Below are 21964 nucleotides of genomic sequence, written 5' to 3'. Positions count from 1 at the left end.
GCTTAATTGTCAAAGCTTATGATAATATCGATAATTAATTATTAGTATTTTAAAAAATACTAATAAAAATTTTATTTTAGCGGTATATGTAAGTATCTTTAAAAATTTAACCTAGCATTATATTTATTGTAATTAATATGCAGATAAAAAATTCTCAAAAATTAACTATTGATCCTTTCTCTGAATTGTAAGTTCTTAACCCAAGTCTTAACTTATACGAATAATTTATTTAACTTACTAACATTTATTCATATCATAAATATTTATTTTAAAAATCTCTTTCCTTTTCACAAAAATTAAAAATAAACTTTATTTTATTTTTATGATATCTTCAAAGTTTTATCATTGAAAATATTTAAAAAATAACTTTTGTGCACCATCATATTCATATATAGTATTTTACAAGCACTTTAAGAATTGTTAATGCATGATTATTTTTACTTATGCTATATTAAAAAATAACAATGAGTTTTTATTAAAAAATATTAATTTATTATATTAAATTTTATTTTAAATAATTTTTGATTTTTAATATATTAATACAAGATCGATTGAACTAATGGTCAATTTAGCAATGCTAAGAAAATATATTAATTTATTATAAATATTTGTACCAAAAGAGGTTCCAATCACGAGAGATTTGATGACCACCATGATTTGTATAACAATATATTTGATTGCCTGGCCAAATCCAAGCTTTATATAGAAATTAACAATCAGTAACTATTTTTTAAAATTTTATAAATTATGATATTATTTATTGATATATTAGTTAAATACTATAATAACTATTCCAATTCCTAATACTTCAAGTTATGCGCCATAGAGTACAAATTTATAGTAATATATACAATAAAGTATCATTAATTAAAAAATATTTGTTAGCACACGGTGGCATTTGTCTTATAATACAGCAAAAAGATATTTTTTTATAGCATATAATAAGAAATGTCATGGATAATTTGCTGCTAAAATTATTTTTATTGCCGTGCTAATTTTTAAAAAATATTTGATGTCTTAACAAAATGCCAGTAATGATTGTCTTGGTGCCAGAGCGATACTCCATAGTCCCTATTTAAAATAACAAAACGTGAAGCTAATCAAGATATTGAAACCATACCTGCCTTGCAATATTAAAATCCATTGGTTTAATGTGCGGATATCTACATATAAATATAGCAAATTTCAAAGCACCTCCGATAGAATTAGGATACTAGTCTATCTATAATCTTCCAATGCTCACTAAAATCTCTGACAGCTATGGTCCATCCACAACTGAAAGGTACCCTCTAACCACTTGCTCTATTTCTCTTTTAAATTAGTTTGCTGACATTATACAGGAGATACGGGGAAAGACAAGAAATTAGGATCTATTTATAACTATTTTTTTGATATTATTTTATTTAAAAATATTTTATTTTATTATATAAAATATTTTTTTATTCTGTTGGTGTTTGTTACGGGGATTACTCGCTATCGGATCGAACCTCTTCTTCCCATATCCCAGCCAAACATCCATCGATAGTCTGATCGGACGAGACCGCTTAAGACATCAAAAGGAGATCCAAGTATCCGAAATTAGGTGATGTTGCAACATTGGTCTTTGTCCAACCTCCACCTCGGTCAATTGCCGATCCTAAGGTCAAAATCCGATCAACAATATCTGACGACTCGTTCGCTACCCCTGCACCAGGGTAGAACCTTGTCTCAGATGCTCAGCCTATTTGGCAGTGCAGGTGGACTTTGAGATTCTCTAATAACCTTCGAAATGTGGGTATGATCTACATCTACGACTAACTGACTCGGTCAGTAACCACGACTAACAACCCTGATTATGATATAGTCGGTAAATTTCAACAACCTATCAAATTATGACCTCGTAGGTTCTAACAGTCTAGCAAATTCCGATGCAATAACCTACAATATCCTCTTTATGTAAAAGAAATAAGAAGGGAACCTTCAGATAAAGCTGAATTATGAACTGAAAAGTTAGCACTTTGCTCTTACCTGCCTCTCTTCCTCCTTTGACTATATCCTAAATCCCGGCTAACTTAAGCATTAGAAGGTCCTTTGTTGGGCACACATTGATGAGTGGACTTTCTTTACAGATTCCTCAATCATGAAAGGCAACTCGTATCTGCTGACATATCTAACTAATTTTCTGATGCCGCACCATCGGATTTTAGCGGCAATGGTGTTTATGAAATATAGAGTGTGACGGAAAATTTTAGTCTCTCTCTTCTTTTAAAAAAATTATTGATCAGAACTATTTTATTTTATGAATCTTAAATCATCCAATAAAAACTTATCATATCATTCATTTTTAAGAAATGGCACGCTATTATTCAAGCTTGATTGAAATTTTAAACGAAAGGCGTCACTGTTAATTATGGTTAGCTATTTTTTCTGTTTTGAATTAAAAAATATTTATTTTTTTCTGGATGATATGATGATTTTTTATGGTATGGTCCAAGGCCCATGCGGTAGAACGATTTTGACCAGTACTTTCTTCTTTCCGCTGGGACATGCAATGAAGTGTGGGAGAAACAAGGTCCTTGTCTCCTTTTGTAGCTGGCCGGCTTAAAAGGGACGGAATTTATTATACGATGGAGGAACATGTGAGACAAAATCATAAATGAGCCAGGACTCTTTTATTTGTCTATGAAACATGCTTTAGTAACATGCAAATATTACTAAAAATATTCTCATCGTTCCCCTTTTATTGGTATCATGAAGTATGCCATTTAATGAAGCAAACGAAGTGATTGGCAGAAGATGTCTGACTAAATTTTCGGTGTTTTTTTTTTTTTTTTGGTCGACATTGCTTCCACTAGAAATATGATGGTCCATCATGAAGCTGGTTAGAATTAAAATTAGGTGTATGTCATTTCTATTTGTTTTCCTATTAAGTAGGCCAACACCAATTCTAACTTAGCTCCCATGTCATCATGCTAGTTAGCATTAAAATTAGGTGTATGTTATTTATACTTGTTTTCCTATCAAGTAGGCTACTGCTCAATGCTAACTTAAGCTCCGACATGCATCACAAAACATTAGATAATTGTCTGGGCCTCTCAGGCTCTGATTTTTTCCCCTCACCATGATTCATCTGAAGCCGTTGTAATAGTGTATTAAGAGATCTTAAATATTATGTTAGATTCGTGCTTCTTTAAGTAACATGCAACTCGGTATGGTGATAAATCTTGCATGAATCGCTAAATGGCATTGCTGCAAGCAGCTACGGTGTTTTCTATTTTTTTTTTCCTACTTTAACTAACATGTAACTCTAATTATATGCTACTATTTAATAAAACCTTGCGTGATCCTTTAACTTTTGTTTGGTACGGAGGATGAACCAAAGAAAGAATAGATGAGGGAGATGATGAAAAGATTTTTCATATCCATTTTTTCGTATATTTGATAAAATATAAAAGAATGGATATGAATGATTTTCTCTTCTATTTAATATAAGAGAAATGAAAGAAATGATAGGAGATATTTGTAAGATATTTTTTTTACTAAACTACTCTTTAATTAAAGAATAGAGCTTAGGTCCCTTTGTCTTTTATCAAAAAATTGGTGAGAGATAATTTTGGCCATGTAAATACTCACTCCTCATATGCTTCATTTATACTTCCTTGCACCTTCCTAATTTAGGAGGCTGTAATTAGTGCACCAAAATAGATAGAAAATTCTTTCTTTTCATATATCATTTCAAAAAAATTTTGAACCAGATAGAGGCTTTCCTTTCTTCTAACTCCATCTATTTTTTGTCTCAAAACCCTAACCAAGCACAGGGTAAATCTCATCGTTGTAGACTATGATGTTACCTACTGTCTTTTTCATTTTGAAATCCATCCTTGAATTGGCTCATACTCATTTCTAGTAGCTCATTGGCATGTGAACAAACAAATACCATCTCAGGACACCATAAGAAGGGTGATTATCCGATAAAAGATTGATTATTTACAACTCTTTTATGTTGTCTGTCCTGTGATGGTGATTAAGAAGGAGCATGTCTACTATGTTTGATCATAGAGTTTATACTTAACCATTCACATAAAACTAACTAATGGACTAATGCTTTTAGTGAATCTGCATTTGAAAAATGCTAAAATATCACATTTATACAACGAAAGAATTAACCCTTTCTATCAAATGTTGCATCAGATCAACAAAAATAAATTATGTCCCAAACTCTCTCTCCATATGCATTTGGTGATGATAGCTATCAATTTCTTTTTCGAGGACTCATTTGATTTGCAGAAAAAAAAAAAAAATAAAATGTTGTTAACAGAAAAATAAAAAAATACTTCATATTTGATCAGAGTTTTCAAAAAAAAAATAAAAAAATAAATTTTTATAATAATAAAATTTTTATATTTTATAAAAAAAATTATATAGGACATGAGAAAATTCAATTTTCACAGGCTGAAAATTAAAATAATATTATTTTCAATAATATCCTTAAAACATAAAACGAAATGTGATCTTTTTCTTTATTTAGGATATAAGATGTATTTTATATTTTTTTTAAAAAAATATTTATATTTAATCAATATATTATTTTTTTATAATTAATTAAATATATAAAAATTATTTTTTATAAATATTATATATGTAGATATTATTTATTTAAAAAAAATATTTTTAATAAATAAAATTTCTTCCGCGAACCAGAAGAATGGAGAAAATGATGATAATTACCAATGCAATGGTCGGGTGAGTAATCCCCCATACATCAGATGGGATGTTTTTAAATAAAAAAATTGTCACTATCAAAATAATAAAATCTAACTATGGATCATGAAAAATTTGCACAGCTCCTTTGCCCTTCCAAAGCAGGTGATGGCCGGTAGGCATGAGATGTTGATAATCTAATCTAATTTAATCTATCTTAATACTATTCCGAATGCCAGTGAGAATAAATTAGAAATTGGAGTGGAGTAAAGAATCCTTTCAACTACACTTGCTCCTAACAGGTCACCGAAAGAATGCTCGGCCATGAATCAAAACTCACATAGTTGCGACCGAGATATTATTTTAATTAGTATTATCATCATAATCATCATAATAATACTAACAATAATGCGGCTACTGATAAGAGGGGAAAAAAAAATGATGATGATAATTTTTATTTTTTAATTCTCATAAGCGAAGAAAAACTAATCCTTTCTAGCCCTGTATATGTATCATATATATCCACAATTTCAATGCCACCACCCCAACTTTACCAACCTTCTCTCATGGCGGAGAATGGCGTCAATCCTCCGTCCGTCGACCCGAGGAGCGGCTTTGACGGCGTCACCAAGACCTTCCGCAGCCTCCGCCCCGCCTTCACCCTGCCGTCACCCACCGTGCCTCTCTCCGTCGCTTCCTACGCCTTCTCCCTCCTCCCCTCCCCCCTCCCCTCCCACACTGCCATCATCGACGCCGCCACCGGCGCCGCCGTCTCCTTCCCCGACCTCCTCTCCCAGTCCCGCTCCCTCGCCGCCTCCCTCCGCGCCCACCTCGGCCTCTCTAACGGACACGTGGCGTTCATCCTGTCCCCCAATAGCCTCGAGATCCCCGCCCTCTACCTTGCGCTCCTCTCCCTCGGCGCCGTCCCCGCCCCCACCAACCCCGCCTCCACCCCCGCCGAGATCGCCAGGCTCGTCCACCTCTCCAACCCCACCGTCGCCTTCGCCGTCTCCTCCACCGCCGCCGCCCTCCCCCGCCACCTCCCCACCTTCCTCCTCGACTCCCCGGAATTCCACTCCTTCCTCAACTCCAACGCCACCTCCACCGCCACTCCGGCGGCGGAGGTGCGCCAGTCCGACGTGGCGGCGATCCTGTTCTCCTCAGGAACAACTGGCCGGGTGAAGGCGGTGGCGCTGACGCACCGGAGCTTCATCGCGTCGGTGGCCGCGATTTATGCGATGCGGCGGGAGGGACGGCCGAAGGCGATGCTTCTGGCGGCGCCGATGTTCGGCATAATGGGGTTCGTTTCAGCTCTGAAGGGGTTGGTGCTGCTGACGACGACAGTACTGATGGGCGGAAACCGGGCGGGGGCAACGGAGATGCTCCGGGCGGCGGCGCAGTACAAGGTGACGGAGATAACGGCGGCACCACCGGTGGTGGTGGCGATGGGGCGGCCAGAGGTGGTGGCGGGGCTTGACTTGTCGGCGCTGGAGCGCGTGGTCTGCGGCGGCGCTCCGCTCCACCCGGCGTCGGCGGAGCGGTTCATGGCGAGGTTCCCTCGCGTGAAGCTCTCCCAGGTAAACGTGAAATTATTAGGTGGATCAGGTGCACCGCCCGAAATGATGTGACCCGGTTTTGGGACAATAATTCGGTGGCCAAAGTGACAATTTTGCCCTTGGTTGTTCCGGAAACCCGTTTTACAATCTATCAAGTGCAAGATTTAGGGAGCGAATCATAAAATTATATATGGAGCTTGGATCCTGTTGGTGCAAAAATTCGTCGGCATTGGAGAAGCTGGAGCTGAGATGACCGCAGCCGCCATCGAAACCTGCAAAGAAAGTCTAAATCGGAGTTGGAGATGCTCCGACAAGACCCTCCGATGCTCAAGTCAGTTCTCCGCCTCAACAAGAATGAAGTGCTCGAATAGAAATTTTAGCAGAGTTTTGAGATAGAAATTAGAGCTTAGAGAATAACGTATCTGGGTCCTCTTTTTATAGGCGGAGGGCATAACAGATTGATAGCGACGTTTGTAACCACCTGGTAGTAGGCCGTTCAGAGACGTGCGGAGTTTGTTACGGAGAGTAGTGGCGTCAGAGGTCGCCCAGGACCACGAGGAGCTCGCTGCGGAGAGTGAAGTGGTGTCCGTTGTCGTGACTTGCCAGAGAGTGGTGGAGCTGCATGGAATCCGTTGTAGAGAGTGGAGCAGGGTGGCGGCTCTTGTCGTGGCTTGTCAGAGAGTTCGGATCCGTCGGTTGGAGCTCGGCTGGGATGCCTGATGGAGCAGAAGGGCTCTTCACATCGTCATTTTGGGAGAGGCTCGAATGTCTCGAGGTCGCCGACGTTTCAGGCGGGGGTCGTCTGCCACAGGAGTTCGGATGGAGATTTTCTGTTGGCGGAGTCCAGGGAAGTCCGATCGCTAGAGGAGTCCGTCTGGGATTTATCTGATGTGGAGGCTCATCCGAAGATCATCCACTGGGGAAGCCCGATTTTACGGGGAGCCCGGTAGGAGGTCGGTCGGCGATGGACTTCGGATAGCGCTTGGGAGGCTTGGCAGACATCCGGGGCGATCGGCTATCGCAGGGACCCAGCTGCTGAAGCTCGTCCGTCGTAGAAGCTCGTCCGGAATCTATCCGCTGAAGGAGTTCGGATGGGATCCGGTTCTCGCGAGTGGTCGAAAGGGGGCCGTTTGTTGTAGGAGCTTGGGCGAGGACCAATCGTCGTGGAAAATCGGAGTAGTGTCCCGTTGTAGAAGTTTGTCCGGAATCCCCTCGCCACGGAGTAGCTCGGCTGAGGTCTACCTGTAATGGAAGTTCGAAAAAATTTTGTTCATAGTAGAGGCTCGAATGAAATTTGCTTACAGTAGATGTTTGGGATAGACAGACCGCTGTAGGAGTTCGGAGTAGACCGTTCGTAGTAGAAATTCGGAGTAGGTCGCTTGTAAAAGAAGCTCGAAGTAGACCATTTGTGGAGGAGTTCGGAGTAGACCATTTGTAGTAGGGGCTCGGATGAAGTCTACCTGCAATAAGAATTCGGGGCAGAGGTCCGGCTCCCGTAGGAGCTCGGATGAAATCAGAAAGGCGGTCGACCGCCGTAGAAATATGGGTGGAGTCGGGTTGTTGTAGAAATCTGTCCTTAGGGAAGTTCGGCCGTGGACGAAGTCTGAAAAATTCGGATTAGAATCTATCATGGCTGGAAGAGATCTGGAAGAGGTCTGGAGAACGGTCGATCATTGTAGAAGGTCGGTAGATAGTGAAGTCCGGAGAGCATTTGAAGCAGTCCGGTGGACGACTGAAGAAGTTCGTCGTTGGAGAAGTCCGGAAGGGCGTTATCATAGCTCAGACAGTTGGGGGAGTTTAGAAAAGCGTCGCACCAGGTTGAAAATTTGGCTGCCGGGGAAATCTGGAAAAGATGCCGCACTAAGTCGGAGGGATCTCGGGAGAGTTGGCCTCTTATGAACTTCGACTGGGGGTATTTTATACCCAACACCAGTCCCCTACTTTCGAGTTCGAGTTTTGAATGAAGTACAGAGAAATTTTCACAGCCGAAGTTACTCCCTCGATTTTTGTGCTTGACGGTTGCCAGATATTTGACGTTCGGTATGCTGGTACCGGAGTCTTTTCGAAAAAAAATTTTTCTTTTTGAAATTTCCACCAGGACGTGGCTCTAGGTACGGCATAATAATGACTTTGCCAGCCGCCTGTCGTTTCCAACAGCCTGTCAAGGTGGGTGGGACACGCGACGAATACAGACCGGCCAACGGGGATCCAAAATCATAAGTGCGCCGGATCTCGGGGTCTATTTAAACACGTTCTCCTCCTTCATAGTTTCACTTTGCTTGAGAGAATCCTCGATTTCCCTCTTCTTCCCTGAGAGCTCCAGTTTCCTCTAGCATCCTTCCCGGCCTTAGGCGTTCGTCGAGTCGACCTCCGTCGTTCTCGCCGTTCCCCTATGCTCCTGAGGTTGATCTAGATTAGTTTCGGAACTTCCTATTGTTTTCCTGTTCTTCCTTCTTCGTATTCTGTTTATTTAGCTTTCTCGGGGGCCTGTCTGCTATTTTTCTCAATTTTCTGAGATTTTTGTGGCTTCCGTCTGATCCAAAATGTCCTCTGATATCTCCTCCTCTAGCAATTCTAGGAGTTCGTCAGCCCCAGTTCTCCATAGTACCGGTACCGTAGACGAACCCATAGCTAGGACCGAACTTTGTCCGGCCTTTACGCCGGACACCATCCCCGGTTCCTTGACTCCGGATGAACTCTCACTGATAAGGATTTAGTATGGAGTTCCTCCGGAGTACGAGCTGGAGCTTCCCGGGCCATCTGGTCGGGCTAGCGCCCCTCCTTCCGACCGCTTCTGTCTGTACCAGGAGGCCTTCCGTACTGGACTTCGGCTCCCGCTGCCGTCCTTCGTTGTTGCTCTCTTTCTCTGAACATTTCTCTAGTTTCCGTCGTGCCGAACTCCTTTAGATTTTTGATAGGGTTTCTTTTCCTTTGTAGTTTAGCCGAAGTTCGGCCGACTCTTCCTTTGTATAGGAACTTCTACACCTTCAAGCACCATCCCTCGGTAAAGGATTGGTGGTACTTCTCCCCCCAGTTCGGTATAAAGGGGTTGCTGAAAAGCGCCCCCTCTTCTGTCCATAACTGAAAGAAGAGGTTCTTCTACGTCCGATGCCCAACCTTAGAGCTAGGGTTACCCCCTTGGGGTTCTTTGAGGGATTCCGCCCGCCGGGCCTCTAGCTTGGAAAGGGATGACCTCGAGGCCTCAAAAAAACTCGAGGCCTATCAAGCTCCCCTCCTCCCCGAACTTTTGAGGGAGCAACTTTTGTTCAACGTCGGCCTGAGTCCCCTTAATCCTGTCGGTATCTCTCCCCTTTTTGTTTCTTTTTCTTCTTCTCTCTTTTTTTTTTGGGTACTTCCCCTTCTTCTTGTTCCATCTCGAAGCCATGCTGATCTTCTTTTATCGCAGACATGGATGCAAGCGTGGCTCGAAGGTTAGCCCAGGGTCTCAAGACCCACAAGAGAAAGGATGCCTCAACTCGGGGTTGGTGAAGAAAGCCAGGACAGAGGGCACAAGCTCGGCCGCGTCTGCTCCGACGCCCGTCACCATCGAAGTCCCCTCCGACGCCGAACCTGAAGTCCCCCCGGCCGAGGGTTCGGTTTCGGAGGTTCGTCCCGAGGGGGCGCCTAGGGCCAAAGGGAGAAAGAGAAAGAAGACCCTAGCCCGGAGGAGTCACAGTCGCAGGGCTGCCACCGAGGGGGTCGGCGGCTCCGAGGAAGATCTGGGGGAGAATCCCTTCAACAATAGGGACTTGATAAAGAGGCTGGTCGAAGAGTGCATCCTGCCGGAGGTCATCGAGAGGATCGTCCTCGCTGATCCCGAGCTGCGGGTCTGGGACTCTCTGGGATCGTTTCTCGAAATAGGCTAACTCACCTTTTTCCTCCCTCCTGCTTCTTCAACTTAGTCTTGAGCTCTCATATCGGCTCCCCGACCTTTCTTGCAGATTGGACATCAGCTCGTCACCAACGTCGAGGCGGCGAAGATCACCAAGAAGGAGGCAGCTCGGGCAGAAGAAGGTCGCCTAGCCGGGGCCGCCCGTCTTGAGGAGAAGATCGCCGAGGTCCTGAGCCTTCAGGAGGCGCTGGAAAAGGAGGGACAAACCTCGTCCGATCTGAGGACTATTTTGGAGGAGGAGAGAGAGAAGGCTGAGGCCGAGGTCTCCGCATTGAGGGCACAGGTTTTCGAGTGGAAGGAGCAGGCTTCCGAATTGAAGGAGCAGGTTTCTGAGCTGAAAGCGTGGATTCCATTCCTGGTCTCGGAGGCAAGGGCTCGAGTAGTGGAGGAGTTCAAAGGCTCCTCCGAGATGGAAGATCTGAAGGTCCAGTTCAGTCAGGACACCTTCATCAAGAGGTTCGAGCTCTGCCAAGAGAAGGTGGCTGGGAGGTTTTCCGAATTGGATCTCAGCTTTCTGAACGAGGCATCCGATGATGAAGCCGGACCATCTGACGTCGCCGTCGATTCTCTTCCAGTCGGGACCTCATCGACTGCTGTGGCCGCAGCTGACGATCTTCCGGGGACGCCGACCCCCTCTACTTCTACCCCAGAGGTCCGGAACCTCTAGTTTTGTATTTTTCCTTCGTGGTGATTGTTCCTTCGTTCTCTTGTACTTGAAGTTTATTTGATCAATGAAGCCGGATTTGTCTTTACGGAGGATCCCCCCCTCTCTTTTTTTTTTTGTATCCTTTTCCTTCTTTTTATCTTCTGGCATTAATTTGAGTCGTGGCGCTCTTGTCCTCCAACGACAGTGTCCTACCGAAGCTCTTCCCCTGCCGGAGGGTATTCCCTTGAAGTCGATGATACGAGACCTTCAAAAGGAAGTCCGTCAGTTGACAAGGAAATCCAAAAAGCTGGAAGACGAACTCCGCCGGCTGAAGGAGAGCCATTCAGAGGTCACCGCGGAGGCTACTCGGTTTCGGGACCTCCACAGGAAAAGTCTCATGGAATACACCAAAAGGAAAGCCGACTTCATCACGGAGCTTGAGGAACTCGAAAATGTGCCAGCGACCGGTCGTGGACTCAGGCTTCCAAGATCAGCTCTCTTAAAGTCGAGCTGGCGGCCGCACGGGAGAAGATCGGCTGGCTGGAAGGGAGCTCGTCCCGGCTCACCATCCGGACTGACCGCGATCAAGACTGGTCAAAGAGGTTCTCCGACCTTCAAAAACAGCTGCGGGACGTCGAGGCGACTTACGACACCCACCGGGTCGGCTGGAGCAGACAAGTAGAGGACTACCGAAGGAGGCTCCAGACGGTGACTGACGAAGTTGCCCGCCTTCAAAGGCGGTTGTTCGAGAGAGTCCAGCTTGTCCCTGCACAAGGTTCTGATGAGCTTTGCTCCTTGAGGGGGACTATGGCGGAACTGTCCGTAGCCCTTGGGTAGGAGGAAGCCGAAGTACGGTGGCTGAAAGTTCAGCTGGTCTACGAGTAGCAGGCAGTCAAGGACGTCGAGGCAGAGTCGGAGGTCTTGAGGAGGAGGCTTCGAGAGTCGGAGGACGAGCACCAGCGATTCCACCGGATGTTCCAGGATATGCTGCTAAAAAAGATGGAGCTAGAAGAGGAAGTTGAAAATTTGAGACAATCCATAGCGGGGGCTGGAACCGAGAGCTCGAAATCGGAAGAAACTGGGCTTCCTTAGAGCCTCTTTTCCTTTTCTTCTTCCTTATCTTTTTATTTTTTTGGCCTTTAAGGCTTTGTAATGAGTACTTCACCAATGAAATGGAAATAAAATTATCTGTTACCTTGTCTATTCTGGTATTAAATGGTTGTTTACCAAACTCCATTTGTCTTATGTCTTGTTCTGCGCCGATGGAGTTCGTAATCCCTCACCGGTTCTTGCTTTGAGTCGTCGTTTACTGAATTTCTTTTGTCTTCCATCTTGTTCGATGCCGACGCAGTTTGAAGGTTCCTGGCCGTTGCATGTCGATTTGCCTTTAGGGATCAGAGATTTTCGACAGGGGTTTTCTCTTCCATCGAGACAAGGTCCCTTGTGCTTTTGATGTAGTTCGTTTCTTACCTATCGCTGGTGTAGTTCGTCACTTTTTCTTTTCGCTTCCCCCTTTCTTCTGTGTTTGAGTGAGGGTCTTCCTCTGCTCTTAACGGAATCGTGAGAGTGTAGAGGAGTCATTGGGGAAGCTTTCCTCCTTATTGATCAACCGAGTCTTTGCTTGCGTCGGGATGAGGTCCTCACCTTGTTCCCGACAGCCGGCTTCAGCTCGTGTTAGAACGAGATTCTCCTCCTGTTCCTAATAAGGCTGCGGGGGCACATAAGGGCCGTTGTAAGGGCCTCTCCCCCCATCCGATCTTTAAGAAATCGGACCTTCGATTTTACTCATGTTAGGACGAGGTTCTCCTCCTATTCCTAACAAGGCTGTGGGGGCACATAAGGACCGTTGTAAGGGCCTCTCCCTCCATCCGGTCTTTAAGAAATCGGACCTTCGACTTTGCTCATATTAGGACGAGGTTCTCCTCCTGTTCCTAACAAGGCTGTGGGGGCACATAAGGGCTGTTATAAGGGCCTCTCCCCCCATCCGATCTTTAAGAAATCGGGTCTTCGACTTTGCTCATGTTAGGACGAGGTTCTCCTCCTATTCCTAACAAGGCTGTGGGGGCACATAAGGGCCGTTGTAAGGGCCTCTCCCCCCATCTGGTCTTTAGAAAATCGGGCCTTCAACTTGCTCATGTTAGGATGAGATTCTCCTCCTGTTCCTAACAAGGCTGTGGGGCACATAAGGGCCGTTGTAAGGGCCTCTCCCCCCATCCGATCTTTAAGAAATCGGGTCTTCGACTTTGCTCATGTTAGGACGAGGTTCTCCTCCTGTTTCTAACGTGCTTAATTTCGTTTGTATGGGGGAGTTATTTCCTGTCGTTATAAGCTCATACCAAAAGAAAAAAAAATGTGCGGATATAAAAAAAATTTTCATTCAGGGCAAAGTTGTTGGTAATACATTCGTAGATTTTTTGAACCCTATAGCCGCGGAAGGTCTGCTCCCCACCGGGGGTCTCCCTGAGACGGAGTTGATAATCCCAATTGGAGGCCGATTTCTGGCTGCTCCTCCCTCCTTGGCGGTTCCGGCTGTGGTAGGGCCCTAGGCCGATCTTCTCTCCTTCAGGTCGGCGTCGAATATACCTGTCGAGCCGACCTCGTCTGATGAGCTCCTCGATCTCGTCTCGGAGCTGAATACATTCCTCCATATCGTGGCCGTGGTCACGATGATAGAGGCAGAATTTGTTCGGGTTGCACTTTTCAGGGTGCGAGCGCATCCTCTCCGGCCTTGGGAGCTGCTCCCTAACCTCCATCAGTACTTGAGTTTTCGATACGTTGAGAGGGGCGTAGCTGTGGAATCTTCCGGGAGGAGAGCCTCGCCGAACTCGACGGTCCGGGCTTCTTTGCTTACGAGTTCGGGGGGGAGTCCGGACGTGCCTATGTCCGGGAGGAGTTCGAGAACGTGGCCGAGCTTCACTCGGCTCTTTTTCGCCTGCGGGCTTGCTCGAGTCCCCCGCCTGCCACTCTCTCGCGGTCCCTCGTCCTTCATCTTGAAGGCTTCTTCTGCTCGGGCATATCCTTCGGCCTGAGCCAACAAATCGGCAAAATCTCTGGGGTACTTCTTTTCTAGGGAGAACAGAAGGTCGTTCTTTTGAAGGTCGCCTTTCAGAGCGGCCATCGCGACTGATTGATCCAAGTTCCGAATCTCCAACCGGCGATGTTGAAATGGTTGACGTAAGCCCGGATGGACTCCCCCTCCCTCTGCTTGATGTTGATGAGGGACTTCGAACCCCTCCGGGAACACCGGCAGCTAACAAAATGAGCCGCAAACTGGTGGCTCATCTGATCAAAGGAAAAGATGGTACCAGACTTCAATGCTGAGTACCAGTTCCTTGCTGCTCCCTTCAGGGTGGATGGAAAAGCTTGGCACAAGATGGCATCCGACGTGCCATGGAGCAGCATCATTGTCCGAAAAGCCTCCAGGTGGTCAACTGGGTCCGAGGTCCCGTCGTAGCTTTCAAATTGAGGGAGCTTGAAGTTTGGCGAGATCAGTTCCTGCATGATCATTTGAGAGAAGGGAGGGTCAGTACAGATGTCTTCACCATAAGCGGGGGGAGCGTGGCGGAGTTCCTCGATCCGTCGGTTCATCTCCTGGAGCCTTCGATCCAGGAAGTCCTCTCGACTGCGGGTCTCGAGGGTCTTCAGGCAGAATAGAGGTAGAGATCTTTCAGGAGTAGAATCGTGATCGGACTGAGGGCTCTCCACCCTCGGTTTTGTCTTTCCGGGAAAGACGGGGCGACTGGCCCAAGTAGCCCGCCCAACCGTCGGATTTTGGAATTCCGACGACGTTCTCTTCAATCGCACCGACGCCTGCGGCTGTTGTTGCTGTTGCATGGCCTGCACTGCTTCAGCGAGGCCTCTGACCTGCTGAACCAGCAGGTCGAATTGCTCCGCGCCGACCGCCGTCGCCGGAGGAAGAGGAGCCTGGGAGACTGGAGGTGAGGCCGGAGCCTGAGATCTGACCGCAGAGGCCGTGGATCGCTTGGTGGATGCTCTGCGGGGAGGCATTGGGCGAAGATTTAGTAGAGGAAGAAGAAGAGGATGTCGGAGAAGATGACCGAAATCAGTCCCGTTGAGCACTCCTTTAAGAATAAGGGTACCGCGAAGACACAGCCCTCCTTCTAGCGCCAATTCTGTTGGTGCAAAAATCCACTGACGTTGGAGAAGCTGGAGCTGGGATGACCGTGGCCGCCGTCGGGACCTGCAAAGAAAGTCTAAACCGGAGTTGGGGGTGCTCCGGCAAGACCCTCCGACGCTCAAGTCAGTTCTCTGCCTCAACAAGACTGGAGTGCTCGAATGAGAATTTTAGCAGAGTTTTGAGATAGAAATTAGAGCTTAGAGATTAACGTATCTGGGGTCCCCTTTATATAGGCGGAGGGCGTAACAGATTGATAGCGACGTTTGTAACCGCCTGGTAGTGGGCCGTTCAGAGACGTGCGGAGTTTGTTACGGAGAGTAGTGGCGTCAGAGGTTGCCCAGGACCACGTGGAGCTCGCTGCGAAGAGTGAAGTGGTGTCCGTTGTCGTGACTTGCCAGAGAGTGGTGGAGCTGCGTGGAATCCGTTGCAGAGAGTGGAGCAGGGTGGTGGCTCTTGTCGTGGCTTGTCAGAGAGTTCGGATCCGTCGGTTGGAGCTCGGTTGGAATGCCTGATGGAGCAGAAGGGCTCTTCACATCGTCATTTTGGGAGAGGCTCGAATGTCCCGAGGTCGCCGACTTTTCAGGCGGGGGTCGCCTGCCCCAGGAGCTCGGATGGAGATTTTCTGTTGGCGGAGTCCAGGGAAGTCCGATCGCTAGGGGAGTCCGTCTGGGATTTATCTGATGTGGAGGCTCATCCGAAGATCGTCCGCTGGAGAAGCCCGATTTTACGGAGAGTCCGATAGGAGGTCGGTCGGCGATGGACTTCGGATAGCGCTGGGGAGACTCGGCAGACATCGGGGGCGATCGGCTATCGCAGGGACCCAGCTGCTGGAGCTCGTCCGTCGTAGAAGCTCGTCCGGAATCTATCCGCTGGAGGAGTTCGGACGGGATCCGGTTCTCGCGAGTGGTCGAAAGGGGGCCGTTTGTTGTAGGAGCTCGGGCGAGGACCAGTCGTCGTGAAAAATCGGAGTAGTGTCCCGTTGTAGAAGTTCATCCGGAATCCCCTCGCCACGGAGTAGCTCAGCTGAGGTCTACCTGTAACGGAAGTTCGGAAAAATTTTGTTCATAGTAGAGGCTCAAATGGAATTTGCTTACAGTAGACGTTTGGGGTAGACAGCCCGCTGTAGGAGTTCGGAGTAGACCGTTCGTAGTAGAAATTCGGAGTAGGTCGCTTGTAATAGAAGCTCGGAGTAGACCATTTGTGGTGGGAGTTCGGAGTAGACCATTTGTAGTAGGGGCTCAGATGAAGTCTACCAGCAATAGAAATTTGGGGCAGAGGTCCGGCTCCCGTAGGAGCTCGGATGAAATCAGAAAGGTGGTCGACCGCCGTAGAAATATGGGTGAAGTCGGGTTGCTGTAGAAATCTGTCCTTGGGAAAGTTCGGCCGTGGACGAAGTCTGAAAAATTCGGATTAGAATCTATCATGGCTGGAAGAGATCTGGAAGAGATCCGGAGAACGGTCGATCATTGTAGAAGGTCGGTAGATAGTGAAGCCCGGAGAGCATTTGAAGTAGTCCGGTGGACGACTGAAGAAGTTCGTCGTTGGAGAAGCCCGGAAGGGCATTATCATAGCTCAGACAGTTGGGGGAGTTTAGAAAAGCGTCGCACCAGGTCAGAAATTCGGCTGTCGGGGAAATCCGAAAAAAATGCCACACTAAGTCGGAGGGATCTCGGGAGAGTTGGCCTCTTATGAACTTCGGCTGGGGTTATTTTATACCCAACAGATCCCTTGGAGTTTGGGTTGGAACTCAAGAGGTTCCATTCCAAATTATTATGGGATATCTGTGAATTAAAGAAATGATATGTGATTGAAAGCCATGGTACAATGTATTAGGAAACATATTTGCCAATCCACCATGAAAAGCTAAGCCTTTTATTTAAAACCGGCCTTCTAAAATTCAATCTTGAATGGCAGAGGATCTCGACTGAAGTCTCCTATATCAAGCATCGATCCATGTTGGTTCCAATGAAAGACTAATCTAGAATTGACCAAATATCGATTTGTTCCTAAAATATAACCGAATCAGTTGGTGCAAGAAAGCTCAACTTGATTCGATCAAGATCGGATTGGTTCAAATTGATTCTCGGATTACCTAAATATTTTAAAAAATATTAACAAATATTTAGCTTTATTTGAAAAATAAATTAAGAATGGAAGAAGCTGGATTATAAAAAAATAATATATAATGTATTCAAAGACATCTATGATAAACAAGACCGAGATTGTTTAAATATCTAGAATATTACATGTTAGCAAATGGCTTATAATAGAACCCGGCAAGACTTGGACATTTATTCATGTATGTACTTATTTGTTTGATTGATCTTCTAAATCTGTGATCTTTAAGTGATGAAGAACAGAATTTACAAGTACCATATGTTTAACATGGTATGGACCATGGAAAGGATTCAATAGCCCATGCTAATCAATCCTTCACATGTTGAGGTGTTTATGATCAATCCTTTCCATGGTATGGACCATGGAAAGGATCCCATCCACAGCTTGCATGTCATGTAAGAACATTTGTCTCAGGGATGAACTATATGTTCCCTAAAGACAATGCAAAAGTTAGCTTGCTCTATCTACTTATCTGCCTTTATCCATCCTCTGCCATCTGCTACAGATATGCAGCCTGTGAAGTTAGCTTGGTATCTATCAAGGCTGCTTTTTCTAAGTATGTCCGCACCAATGTCTAAAAACATTTATCTTGCTTCTTACAAGATTATTTGAGACTTTTAAGATACATATATTTCTTAGATTAGGTTTATTAATAACACTAACCAAGAATTAAGTCACATTTTTTGCTATTTTACGATCAATCCACCTTGCCTTTCAGGCTTTACGCAGTTTTAGTAGGCTAGATTTGAACATCCTGATTTGATTTATCCAGGGGTATGGTTTAACTGAGGGAGGAGGAGTTTCATTATCGATTGGTCCTGATGAATGCAGTAATGTGAGGTCTGCTGGACGTCTCAATTGTAATGTCGAAGCCAAAATTGTAGATACTGTCACTGGTGAGGCTTTATCAGTTGGCCAAGAAGGTGAATTATGGATTCGAGGTCCTGCCGTTATGAAAGGTAATTAGTATGGTGCATGAGCATTTGATCATACAAGGTACAAATTAAGATGGTGCTAATAAAAATCTGGGGGGGTTCCCTGCTTGGTGCAATGATAAAGACTTGCGCTGACAAGTGCAATGACACGATCGAGTCCTGGAGTAGCCACTTTGTGCAAAAAAAGGCCAAAGATTAGGTCTGTCTCCAGTTTGCCCCCTCCAGGATCCTAGATTATCAGGAAAATAACTGATCATGTAGTCGATGTTTGAAGGCCTCTCTTGCTATTTTACTACATTACATCCAGTATTTAGTCACTGTTTGTTGTTAGGTTATGTTGGTGACGATGAAGCCAATGCTTCGACCTTTGATTCTGATGGTTGGCTGAAGACAGGTGATCTGTGTTACTTTGATCATGACGGTTTTCTTTACATTGTGGATAGGTTGAAGGAGTTGATTAAATACAAGGCTTACCCGGTATGTGATTGCTTATCTGCAGATTTTATTCGAGCTTGGTTTACATACAGACTTACTCATTTAGCATTATTTCCTTGTTGCAGGTTGCACCTGCTGAATTGGAGCTTTTGTTACAGTCCTTACCAGAAATCGTGGAGGCTGCTGTAGTTCCGTAGGTTTCTGAACATCAGAACCTCACCTAATTACCAAACTTGCCTCTCTCTTTTTTTTTGACTTATAATTTTGGTGGATAGAAAAGGTGTAAGGTATTAGAGATTATTGCATAGTAATTCAAGATAATAAATTAGAATTGATTTATGAATATGATTTATCAAATATTAATTAGAGAGATAATATTCTAATCATATTTCACCTGGAAAGAGTATTCTATCATAACCATTATAATGTTTTGGTAAAAGTTCTCACTAAATATGTGTTCCTAAGTCCTTTATGTTGTTTCATGAATTAGCTTACTTTTAAATATTTCTTAGTTCTTAAATTATCTTAATTCTACACTCTTAGTAATACCAACAAAAAAGTTTGCCACCCTGTGCTCCTTTTTGAAGATTACATGCAAAAAGTTTCATTTATCTACAAAATTTCATTTCTAATGCTTATGTGATATCATTCCTTTAGCTTCTCCGAAGCAAATCATGTTAAAAAAATTTGATTTCTAGTTAAACCTTTATGGCATTTAGCAGTTTCTAATTTTATTGTGCATATACTGTGTATACAAGACATGATTTGAATATTTGTTTAAAACATATTTATAACATATATGATGCACTATCTTTGTGAAAGTCAACATCTTAATATGGTGATAATAGTGGAACCAGCATATTTTTTTCCAGAAAAAATGGATACTGTAAAATTTTAATTTATAATGATAATAGTTAGTCATGGTCAGTGATTTACTACGATATGCACTTGCGCTGGCTGCTTTAGGCTTGCTTTAGACATATTAAGAATTTCTGTTATAATTCCCCACCATCATTTGATGGTCATTTGACAGTGAAAGGTAGAAGGTGTAAACTGGAAAGAGCTATCTTCGAGCAGCTTTCATTTCAATGTAGAGATTAAAAGTACTACATAATTTGCTCTATGCTTTGCTTCCTATCATTCTATGTTTGAAAATAATAGGTACCCACATGAAGAAGCAGGGCAAATACCAATGGCATTTGTGGTGAGACAACCAGGAAGCAACCTCAGTGAAGCAGAGATTATTGATTTTGTTGCAAAGAAGGTGTGCTTTAAATATGAAAACTTGAACTTCCAATCATTCTTTTATTATTATTATTTTTTTTTAATGAAATAGAAGTGCTTATACTCAAGGAAACAAAGCTTAATAAGGCTAACAATTATATGTTTCGATGCATTTGCTATAGGTTGCACCACATAGAAAGATACATAAAGTCGCATTTGTTGACTCAATACCAAAATCAGCAACTGGAAAGATCTTGAGGAGGGAATTGAGCAAACAAGCACTTTCTAGCTCCATATCTAGATCATGATGTCTTTTATTGCAACAATCTCCTATAAACTATGAGTTTCAAGCACAGCAACGGTGCATCCTAGCACTTGCTTGATTGGTAAAAGCTTGAAAGGATCGTGTTTCATTTATGCCTTGTGTTAAGCTTTTGTGTATTTGATTAATAGCAGTGAACATTTATCGAGGAGAAGGATATTAACCTTTCTGAAAAGCTGTATCAAAGCTCTTCAATGTTGGAGTTGGCACATCCCTTGGACAGGTCTCTCTCTGTTTTTTTCTTTTCTTTTTTTTTTTTTGGGTAGCATGCAAAGGCATGATTATTATTTGTCTTTTTATGTGCCATACCTCATTGTCACCTATTTGGAACAGTTGTATGAATTTATCAAAATTTGGCTTTTTATGACAAATTGGAATCTCAATCTAAGTCAAATCCTACCAAGTGGTAATTATGTACAGCATACAAGTCAATTATATATGAATTGAAGACATAAATATATATTGGGTTGAATAAGGCTACGTTAGGTTAGAGTAGAAATGGCCAATTATGATCAGGTTTACAGTCGATTTGAGATAAACAAATTTAGGTTTGGCATAAATAGGTACCAATCATAAGCAAGTTGTGGTGAGACAACCTGGAAGCAAACTCAGTGAAGCAGAAATTATTGATTTTGTTGAAAGAAGGTATGCTTTGAATATGAAAACCTGAACATCCAATCACATTCTTTTGGTTTTTTATATAAATGCAATAAAAGTGCTTGTACTCGAGGAAGCAAAGCTTCGAGGCTAACAATTATACACTGCATGCGTTTGTTGTAGGTCGCACCATATAAGAAGATACGTAAAGTTGCATTTGTTGACTCGATACCAAAGTCAGCAGCTGGAAAGATTTTGAGGAGGGAATTGTGCAAACATGCACTTTCTAGCTCTCTATCCAGATTATGATGCATGTTTCATGTTTAAATCATGATGTCTTTAGTGTAATTATGTCCTTTAAACTATGAGTTTCAAGCATAGCGGTAGTGCAATATTCCAGCACTTGCTTAATTGTCGAAAGCTTATGATAATGTCATAATTAATTATTAGTATTTTAAAAAATATTAATAAAAATTTCTATTTTAGCGGTATATATAAGTGCCCTTAAAATTTTAATTATAGCATTATATTTGTTGCAATTATATATGCTGGTAAAAAATTCTCAAAAATAAACCATTGATCCTTTATCTGAATTGTAAGTTCTTAATCGCTAAGTCATAACTTATATGAAAAATTTATTTAACTTACTAACATTTATTCATATCATTAAATATTTATTTTAAATTTTTTCTTTTTCACAAAAATTAAAAATAAACTTTATTTTATTTTTATGATATCTTCAAAGTTTTATCATTGAAAATATTTAAAAAATAACTTTTGTGCATCATCATATTCATATATAGTATTTTACAAGCACTTTAAGAATTGTTAATGCATGATTATTTTTACTTATGCTATATTAAAAAATAATAATGAGTTTTTATAAAAATGCTAATTTATTATATTAAAGGTTATTTTAAATAACTTTTGATTTTTAATATTTTAATACAAGATCGATTGAACTAATGGCCTATATAGTAATGCTAAGAAAATATGTTAATTTATTATAAATATTTGTACCAGAAGAGATTCCAATCATGAGAGATTTGATGACCACCACGATTTGTGTAATAATATATTTGATGGCCTTGATGCCACCCAACCCAAATTAACAATTTAAAATTTAGTAACAATATTTTAAAATCTTATAACTTATGATATGATTTACTGATATATTAGTTAAATACTATAATAACTATTTCAATTCCTAATACTTCAAGTTACACACCATAGAGTACAAGTTTATAGTAATATATACAATAAAATATCATTAATTAAAAAATATTTGTTAGCATACAGTGGCATTTGTCCTATAATACAGCAAAAAGATATTTTTTTATGGCATATAATAAGACATGTCATGGATAATTTGCTGCTAAAATTATTTTTATTGTGGTGCTAATTTTTAAAAAATATTTGAT

The 21964-nt window shown here is 43.0% G+C and overlaps 1 protein-coding gene across 1 annotated transcript; it reads left to right on the top strand.

Moving 5' to 3' along the window:
- Positions 1 to 5218: 5218 nt before the first annotated feature.
- LOC140851749 (4-coumarate--CoA ligase-like 7) lies at positions 5219 to 20317 on the top strand. Its single transcript, XM_073243854.1, has 6 exons — positions 5219 to 6257; positions 17803 to 17989; positions 18297 to 18442; positions 18526 to 18593; positions 19562 to 19664; positions 19807 to 20317. Exons 1-6 carry the CDS (start codon positions 5247 to 5249, stop codon positions 19930 to 19932), a joined length of 1641 nt encoding a protein of 546 aa, XP_073099955.1. The 5' UTR covers positions 5219 to 5246; the 3' UTR covers positions 19933 to 20317.
- The last annotated feature ends 1647 nt before the right edge of the window (positions 20318 to 21964 follow it).

This window comes from Elaeis guineensis, chromosome 9 (assembly GCF_000442705.2).
Source record: "Elaeis guineensis isolate ETL-2024a chromosome 9, EG11, whole genome shotgun sequence".
NCBI lineage: Eukaryota > Viridiplantae > Streptophyta > Magnoliopsida > Arecales > Arecaceae > Elaeis > Elaeis guineensis.
The sequence above is the reverse complement of the archived record's forward strand: the minus strand, read 5'-3'. Positions and strand labels throughout refer to the sequence as shown.

Bases quoted from the DNA above. Each gene is read 5' to 3' on its own strand.
- LOC140851749 (XM_073243854.1), top strand. From the start codon at position 5,247: ATGGCGGAGAATGGCGTCAATCCTCCGTCCGTCGACCCGAGGAGCGGC. The intron at 18,443-18,525 runs GTATGTGATTGC...TCCTTGTTGCAG, and splicing joins TTAAATACAAGGCTTACCCG to GTTGCACCTGCTGAATTGGA. The intron at 19,665-19,806 runs GTGTGCTTTAAA...CATTTGCTATAG, and splicing joins TTGATTTTGTTGCAAAGAAG to GTTGCACCACATAGAAAGAT.